This window comes from Phyllobates terribilis, unplaced genomic scaffold (assembly GCF_046119375.1).
Source record: "Phyllobates terribilis strain yellow unplaced genomic scaffold, ASM4611937v1 Scaffold_11__3_contigs__length_659146591, whole genome shotgun sequence".
NCBI classification, from domain to species: domain Eukaryota; kingdom Metazoa; phylum Chordata; class Amphibia; order Anura; family Dendrobatidae; genus Phyllobates; species Phyllobates terribilis.
In genome coordinates this window covers 488,754,268-488,764,068 of record NW_027362771.1, presented here as the reverse complement: position 1 = coordinate 488,764,068, position 9,801 = coordinate 488,754,268, and the positions used below count along the sequence as shown (strand labels likewise).

General features: G+C 44.3%; 1 protein-coding gene across 3 annotated transcripts in view; it reads right to left on the bottom strand.

The window, feature by feature from the left end:
• Window positions 1-1,471: 1,471 nt before the first annotated feature.
• The window catches only part of MINAR1 (membrane integral NOTCH2 associated receptor 1), a 157,325-nt gene continuing 148,995 nt past the window's right edge, over window positions 1,472-9,801 (bottom strand). For all 3 annotated transcript variants that reach the window (XM_073653527.1, XM_073653526.1, XM_073653528.1), the window contains one exon: window positions 1,472-4,200. In XM_073653527.1, coding sequence (XP_073509628.1) covers window positions 4,003-4,200 — 198 coding nt within the window. In that variant the 3' untranslated portion in view covers window positions 1,472-4,002. The remainder of the gene's footprint in view (window positions 4,201-9,801) is intronic.

Here is a 9,801-nt window from a genome sequence, read left to right as displayed (position 1 = left end):
TAGGAAAGCTGCCCCAGGTAGGACCTGAACTCCCAAAGAGAAAATTACTTTTAGGGGGAACGTAGTGGCTGTTGGAAAGTATATCACCAATTGTGCGTGATTTCCGCCAGGTCACTAGGGAATGTTTAATTAGTTGGTACTGCAAATCCCTGTCGGTGAGAAGAACCGGCCAATGTCTAGAAAGAATTTTGATATCAATCCAGTTTATATTAAAGGTGGTAGTATACCTTGGGGTGGGGTCTGAAACAGTCATCCTGGGTTTGTCATGCCTCATTAAAAGAGTTTGTCTGTCTGTGTTTTTAGCTCATGTAAAACCTTTTTAAATGTCACTATTGTTATATCCTCTATTTTGAAACCCATGGAATAAATCATCTGCTTGGTTGCAAAATGTATTATCCTCTGAACATATGCCAAGGACCCTCAAGAATTGGTCAGTTGGGATAGAACTTTTAAGTTTATGCGGGTGAGATGACGTAAATTGCAGAAGCGCATTAATGGAGGTTTTTTTCCCGGAAGATGGCTGTACTAACAATACCGTCAGGTGATTTGGAGATCAGGAGGTCCAAAAAAATCAATTTGTGACTGACTATATTTCCATGTGAGCTTAATGTTCATGTCATTAATATTAAGGTGATTAAGGAATAAGTCAAGTTGCGGCGTGGAGCCCTGCGATATGAACGGCACATCATCGATATACCGTGACCACGAGATGACAGAGTCATGACCAGATGTGCCAAGGACCGTATCCTTTTCTTATATCCCCAGGAAAAGGTTGGCATATGAGGACGCACAAGAAGCCACATTGCCGTTCCCTGGAGCTGTAGGAAGGGACAATTCTTGAACACAAAAAAATTATGGGTTAATATGAATTGTAATAATGTTGTAGTAATGTTCATTGCTCCTGGCAGCCTCCAGTTTTCAGCCATAGAGGCTCGGCTTCAGTCACCGCTTTGTACATAGTGAGCAGTGGCTGTAACAAAGCCCCGGTACTGACTGATAGCCGGCTCAGCAGTGCATCAGTACAGAGCCGGCTGTCAGTCATTGCCGGGGCCGGTTAAAGCCTCCACTCACTGTATACTGAGCTGTCACTGAAGCCACGCCTCCATGACTGAAAGCCGGAGGCTGCCTGTAGGATTAAAGTCCATTTCCTTCCGGTAGCCGGGATTTCAGTGGAACAGTCACACAGCTTCAGAATGCTATTAACCTGCAGATTAACCCCATATCTGCAGGTTAATAGAGTTTTTGAAATGACAGTTTCCCTTTAAGCTAGGGGATTTAGCCAACCTGGCCTGGGCATCCTCTCTTTTGTGGCCCTAAAGCAGCAACATTGGCTACCTCTATGATACATACATCTTGGCATGCGGATTGAGATATGTTTTATAAAGGCTAAAAAGTCATTTTGTGACACTCATAGATTTATGGAATTTTCTATAAAGATACACAAGACACAAATAATCCATTTCAAATATTTTTAATGAAATAACACTTTCCTCTTACATTCTTCTTGTCCATAGATTTTACACATTTTAATCGTTATAAATTTGCTGATGATTCCAAATATCGCCTATTTGGTCTTTCCATTTTTTTTTATTTATAGACCAGAAATATATCTAACTTAGCTCAAAACATAGCCTATCGGAGATGCCTGGCCTAGAGGACATGGCCTTTTAATATTAAATATTATGTTTCTGTATATAATATAGAATTCATGCTAATAGTAGTATTGAGTACAATGCATATTCTTATACATTCACATTATACAATATATATATCTATATAATATAGTTAACATTTCTCAATGTCTTTGCTCTTGTAAATAATCTGACTTTTTTATTTGCAGATTTTTAGGAGTAAGAAAATAGCTTGCCCTTTTAATACAGGTTGAGTCTATGCTGCTTTTAATGTATTACGAGGAAGGCAATTTCCCACCTTGAACTTGAATGCATAACAGGAATCAACAGGAAAAACAGCTATTTCTTTAAACAGTGTCTCTCCTGTCCATTGGCGGGTCTGGTATCGCCGCTCATCCCCCTTCACTTGAATGGGAATGAGTTGTAATAGCAGTCACTGCCAACTGACAGGAGTAATACTGTTTCTGGAGAAAAATAGCAGCTTTTTATAAATCCTGGACAACTCCTTTTAGAATCAGTCATGGACCTAAAAAGGACCTATCGTTTCTAAGAAAAACACATAAAGTGATAAGATGAAAGTATAAGACTTCTCTCAAATACATATCGTTAACAAAATATGATTTTGCTTAGTATTACCAGGTCGCAGGTTTTACTTTGATGTCCCTGTGTATTCTACAGTGCAGATAAAGGAGGAGCAGAAATATGCAGCTGCTTTTAAAGGGTTAATATGCAATAGCAGGACACAGCTGCTTCTCCATAATCTAAGTCTCTAGCTACATACCCCGCAAGTATATAGCAGACACACTGGGGAGACTTGACATGTTTTATCTCTGTAACTGTTTCTTCCAGCCTCCTTCTCTTCCTGATGCTCTGTAATACACAGGAACTCATCTTGCTTTGAATAACACTACATTCAGTAGAAAACAAAATAATAGCATGGTCCTCCACCCAAACATTGATATATCCAAGGTCAGAAGTAGTGATGGGCAGTCCGGCTCTTTTTGGTGATCTGGCTCACTTGGCTCTGCTCACCAAAAAGAGACGGCACTTTTATATCCTAAATGGATCCCTATTAAGATAAAGGTAACGCTGCCAAAACCCTGCCCACCCACGGCCAAAACTCACCTACTTTCAGCCAACCAATTAAATTGATGCTTGAACTGAGTTTGGTTCGGGTGGGCGTTGTTACATCTGCCAAACATTTTACCCCCAGTGAGAGTCATTTAGAGAATCTAATGGCTCTCACTGGGGTGCCGTCTCCCGTTGTTCCCAGCATTGAGCCGGCTCTTTGTCTCGATTCGTTTGTGAACGACCCATCACTAGTCAAAAGCAGAAAGTCTCACACAACCATTAATATAGTGAGACAGTAGCGAGCCCAACCTCAGCCTCCTTCTCTTAAGGTACAAGAGGTTTCATCACTAGTAAAGACATTTCTTTTACTTATCCTAATTTTAAATATTTGAGAAAGTGTTATATTTTGGTCTCCTTTTACCTCATGAGGTTTTCCAGGAGGTGATAGGTCTTCTTTAAATGTCTATGTTAACAGAGGAAAAGGGAATCAAGATATACCCACCTGTATAAATGTCAGCTTTGCACATTACAGTTTTGAAGACACATTCTTCCACTGTCATCACTAAATAACAATCATGCTTATCCTAACTATCCACACCAGGGAGTGACAACTTTGAGTCCATTAACTCCATATGCAGGTATTGTGAGCTCACCGAGGGTGGCATATATGGATCATCATATATGGGTCATTATGGTTCTGAACTTCTCTGACAAAACCATACAAGAGGCAAATTATTCTAATAGTTAAATAAAAAAATAATGTAATGCTAAAAGCAAGAATTGCTGTCAATGTATCGAAGAAAGGCACGAAAGATGGAATGATTGTGTATTGCTGTTCAGTTGATGCTGCATCACGTCTTTGGCTGTTCACTGTGTGTCCTCTAAATGTCTCGTTCCTCTTCTCCCTTATGCAGATGAATGCTGAATTCACATCTTTGAGGTCGGTGCATGTGTTAGCTTGATATGTCTTCTTTGTGGTGGCTTTTATAGCGTGTGATGACTGTCCAAGAGGATCTCTCTGGAGGGAGGAGGATTTGTAGTCTCTATTATCCATTTACATAAACTGCAAGAGAGTACATGCCATAGTGTAATTCCTACTCCTTTCATCTGAGTTCTTAGAAAATGCTAGCATCATACTTGTAATGTGTACATTGTGAGTGTCCTATATATTGTTCTGTATATTTTAGTTTCTTCTCATTCATTCCACTGCCACTTATGTCTATCAGTAGCCTTCATTATCCATTCCTGGTCACTATACAGGATAAATTGGGAATGCAAATTGAGCAGTCTGTTTTAGGGATTAGGACTTCATGGTGCAAATGGGTACCACAATCACTAGGATTACCGTACAGGCAGCTGCGGTGATGAGTGCCGCCATCTTACAGACCTTGGCTCGCCGGAATTCTGCTTCCTTTCTTTTCAGCAGCGAGTCGTAACCTGGAGTGTAGATGTCTTCCATCCAAAACTCCAGGTTATTGGGGTTCAAGGATTCCTGAGTCTAAAAAGAAAAAAAATCACAGTAGACCTCAAAAATTATAAATGCTCAGATCTTCCTGTTACATACGACATTTTGACTGCAAATTGCATCTACAATGAATTTGGTTTTCATTATTAGTTTCAGAAATTTACTCCATATGTCATTTTTTTCCATCAGCCACGTTCCTGTAACCACTCAGTGTTTGGTATCTATACACATTGTGTCCAGGGGATTGGACACGATGACCCTGGAGGTCCCTTCCAACTCTAACATTCTATGAAATCCCCTGTCTAACATGCTTTCCTATTTGGCTGTTCTTTAGGGCTCATTCAGACGTCAGCTTTTCATGTGCGAGTTCTCTCTATGTTTTTCACGGATAGTACTCATACCTATTCTAGTTTGTGTGGCTGTTCACATGTCTTTGTTGTTTCATGGACTGAGTACTTCACACAAAAGCATGGAGATATGTCCAAATTTGATCCAAACCTTGGATCTATCTTGCCAATGCAAGTTTTTAGGTCCCTGAAAAAAAACCACACACATGTCATCCTTGTGCTCTCTCTTTCTCACACACAGATGCCATCCTTGTTCTCTCTCTTTCTCACACACAGATGTCATCCTTGTGCCCTCTCTTTCTCACACACAGATGCCATCCTTGTTCTCTCTCTTTCTCACACACAGATGTCATCCTTGTTCTCTCTCTTTCTCACACACAGGTGCCATCATTGTGCTCTCTTTCTCACACACAGATGCCATACTTGTGCTCTCTCTTTCTCACACACAGATGCCATCCTTGTGTTCTCTCTTTCTCACACACAGGTGTCATCCTTGTGCTCTCTCTTTCTCACACACAGGTGCCATCCTTGTGCTCTCTCTTTCTCACACACAGGTGCCATCCTTGTGCTCTCTCTTTCTCACACACAGGTGCCATCATTGTGCTCTCTCTTTCTCACACACAGATGCCATCCTTGTGCTCTCTTGTTCTCACACACAGATGCCATCCTTGTTCTCTCTCTTTCTCACACACAGGTGCCATCCTTGTGCTCTCTCTTTCTCACACACAGGTGCCATCATTGTGCTCTCGTGCTCTCTCTTTCTCACACACAGATGCCATCCTTGTGCTCTCTCTTTCTCACACACAGATGCCATCCTTGTGCTCTCGTGCTCTCTCTTTCTCACACACAGATGCCATCCTTGTGCTCTCTCTTTCTCACACACAGATGCCATCCTTGTGTTCTCTCTTTCTCACACACAGGTGTCATCCTTGTGCTCTCTCTTTCTCACACACAGATGCCATCCTTGTGCTCTCTCTTTCTCACACACAGATGCCATCCTTGTGCTCTCTCTTTCTCACACACAGATGCCATCCTTGTGCTCTCTCTTTCTCACACACAGATGCCATCCTTGTGCTCTCGTGCTCTCTCTTTCTCACACACAGATGCCATCCTTGTGCTCTCTCTTTCTCACACACAGATGCCATCCTTGTGCTCTCGTGCTCTCTCTTTCTCACACACAGATGCCATCCTTGTGCTCTCTCTTTCTCACACACAGGTGTCATCCTTGTGCTCTCTCTTTCTCACACACAGGTGCCATCCTTGTGCTCTCTCTTTCTCACACACAGATGCCATCATTGTGCTCTCTCTTTCTCACACACAGATGCCATCCTTGTGCTCTCTCTTTCTCACACACAGGTGTCATCCTTGTACTCTCTCTTTCTCACACACAGATGCCATCCTTGTGTTCTTTCTTTCTCACACACAGATGGCATCCTTGTGCTCTCTCTTTCTCACACACAGATGCCATCCTTGTGCTCTCTCTTTCTCACACACAGATGCCATCCTTGTTCTCTCTCTTTCTCACACACAGGTGCCATCCTTGTGCTCTCTCTTTCTCACACACAGATGCCATCCTTGTGCTCTCTCTTTCTCACACACAGGTGCCATCATTGTGCTCTCTCCTTCTCACACACAGATGCCATCCTTGTGCTCTCGTGCTCTCTCTTTCTCACACACAGATGCCATCCTTGTGTTCTCTCTTTCTCACACACAGGTGTCATCCTTGTGCTCTCTCTTTCTCACACACAGGTGCCATCATTGTGCTCTCTCTTTCTCACACACAGATGCCATCCTTGTGCTCTCTCTTTCTCACACACAGGTGTCATCCTTGTACTCTCTCTTTCTCACACACAGATGCCATCCTTGTGTTCTTTCTTTCTCACACACAGATGGCATCCTTGTGCTCTCTCTTTCTCACACACAGATGCCATCCTTGTGCTCTCTCTTTCTCACACACAGATGCCATCCTTGTTCTCTCTCTTTCTCACACACAGGTGCCATCCTTGTGCTCTCTCTTTCTCACACACAGATGCCATCCTTGTGCTCTCTCTTTCTCACACACAGGTGCCATCATTGTGCTCTCTCCTTCTCACACACAGATGCCATCCTTGTGCTCTCGTGCTCTCTCTTTCTCACACACAGATGCCATCCTTGTGTTCTCTCTTTCTCACACACAGGTGTCATCCTTGTGCTCTCTCTTTCTCACACACAGGTGCCATCATTGTGCTCTCTCTTTCTCACACACAGATGCCATCCTTGTGCTCTCTCTTTCTCACACACAGATGCCATCCTTGTGTTCTCTCTTTCTCACACACAGGTGTCATCCTTGTGCTCTCTCTTTCTCACACACAGGTGCCATCCTTGTGCTCTCTCTTTCTCACACACAGATGGCATCCTTGTGCTCTCTCTTTCTCACACACAGGTGCCATCATTGTGCTCTCTTTCTCACACACAGATGCCATCCTTGTGCTCTCTCTTTCTCACACACAGATGCCATCCTTGTTCTCTCTCTTTCTCACACACAGGTGCCATCCTTGTGCTCTCTCTTTCTCACACACAGATGCCATCCTTGTGCTCTCTCTTTCTCACACACAGGTGCCATCCTTGTGCTCTCTTGTTCTCACACACAGATGCCATCCTTGTGCTCTCTCTTTCTCACACACAGATGCCATCCTTGTGTTCTCTCTTTCTCACACACAGATGCCATCCTTGTGCTCTCTCTTTCTCACACACAGGTGCCATCCTTGTACTCTCTCTTTCTCACACACAGGTGCCATCCTTGTGCTCTCTCTTTCTCACACACAGGTGCCATCCTTGTGCTCTTTCTTTCTCACACACAGATGGCATCCTTGTGCTCTCTCTTTCTCACACATAGGTGCCATCCTTGTGCTCTTTCTTTCTCACACACAGATGGCATCCTTGTGCTCTCTCTTTCTCACACACAGATGCCATCCTTGTGCTCTCTTGTTCTCACACACAGATGCCATCCTTGTTCTCTCTCTTTCTCACACACAGATGCCATCCTTGTGCTCTCTCTTTCTCACACACAGATGCCATCCTTGTTCTCTCTCTTTCTCACACACAGATGCCATCCTTGTGCTCTCTCTTTCTCACACACAGATGCCATCCTTGTGCTCTCTCTTTCTCACACACAGATGGCATCCTTGTGCTCTCTCTTTCTTACACACAGATGCCATCCTTGTGCGCTCTCTTTCTCACACACAGATGCCATCCTTGTGCTCTCTCTTTCTCACACACAGATGCCATCCTTGTGATCTCTCTTTCTCACACACAGATGCCATCCTTGTGCTCTCTTTCTCACACACAGATGCCATCCTTGTGCTCTCTCTTTCTCACACACAGATGCCATCCTTGTGCTCTCTCTTTCTCACACACAGATGCCATCCTTGTGCTCTCTCTTTCTCACACACAGATGCCATCCTTGTGCTCTCTCTTTCTCACACACAGATGTCATCCTCGTGCTCTTTTTTTCTCACACACAGATGTCATCCTTGTGCTCTCTCTTTCCTACACACAGATGCCATCCTTGTACTCTCTCTTTCTCACACACAGATGCCATCCTTGTGCTCTCTCTTTCCTACACACAGGTGTCATCCTCGTGCTCTTTTTTTCTCACACACAGATGTCATCCTTGTGCTCTTTTTTTCTCACACACAGATGCCATCCTTGTGCTCTCTCTTTCTTACACACAGATGCCATCCTTGTGCTCTCTCTTTCTCACACACAGATGCCATCCTTGTGCTCTCTCTTTCTCACACATAGATGCCATCCTTGTGCTCTCTCTTTCTCACACACAGGTGCCATCCTTGTGCTCTCTCTTTCTCACACACAGGTGCCATCCTTGTGCTCTCTCTTTCTCACACACAGGTGCCATCCTTGTGCTCTCTCTTTCTCACACACAGGTGCCATCCTTGTGCTCTCTCTTTCTCACACACAGGTGCCATCATTGTGCTCTCTCTTTCTCACACACAGATGCCATCCTTGTGCTCTCTCTTTCTCACACACAGATGCCATCCTTGTGCTCTCTCTTTCTCACACACAGGTGCCATCCTTGTGCTCTCTCTTTCTCACACACAGATGGCATCCTTGTGCTCTCTCTTTCTCACACACAGGTGCCATCCTTGTGCTCTCTCTTTCTCACACACAGATGCCATCCTTGTGTTCTTTCTTTCTCACACACAGATGGCATCCTTGTGCTCTCTCTTTCTCACACACAGATGCCATCCTTGTGCTCTCTCTTTCTCACACACAGATGCAATCCTTGTGCTCTCTTGTTCTCACACACAGATGCCATCCTTGTTCTCTCTCTTTCTCACACACAGATGCCATCCTTGTGCTCTCTCTTTCTCACACACAGATGCCATCCTTGTGCTCTCTCTTTCTCACACACAGATGGCATCCTTGTGCTCTCTCTTTCTCACACACAGATGCCATCCTTGTGCTCTCTCTTTCTCACACACAGATGCCATCCTTGTGTTCTTTCTTTCTCACACACAGATGGCATCCTTGTGCTCTCTCTTTCTCACACACAGATGCCATCCTTGTGCTCTCTCTTTCTCACACACAGATGCCATCCTTGTGCTCTCTTGTTCTCACACACAGATGCCATCCTTGTTCTCTCTCTTTCTCACACACCGGTGCCATCCTTGTGCTCTCTCTTTCTCACACACAGATGCCATCCTTGTGCTCTCTCTTTCTCACACACAGGTGCCATCATTGTGCTCTCTCTTTCTCACACACAGATGCCATCCTTGTGCTCTCGTGCTCTCTCTTTCTCACACACAGATGCCATCCTTGTGCTCTCTCTTTCTCACACACAGATGCCATCCTTGTGTTCTCTCTTTCTCACACACAAGTGTCATCCTTGTGCTCTCTCTTTCTCACACACAGGTGCCATCATTGTGCTCTCTCTTTCTCACACACAGGTGCCATCATTGTGCTCTCTCTTTCTCACACACAGATGCCATCCTTGTGCTCTCGTGCTCTCTCTTTCTCACACACAGATGCCATCCTTGTGTTCTCTCTTTCTCACACACAGATGCCATCCTTGTGCTCTCTCTTTCTCACACACAGATGCCATCCTTGTGCTCTCTCTTTCTCACACACAGATGCCATCCTTGTGTTCTCTCTTTCTCACACACAGGTGTCATCCTTGTGCTCTCTCTTTCTCACACACAGGTGCCATCCTTGTGCTCTCTCTTTCTCACACACAGATGGCATCCTTGTGCTCTCTCTTTCTCACACACAGGTGCCATCATTGTGCTCT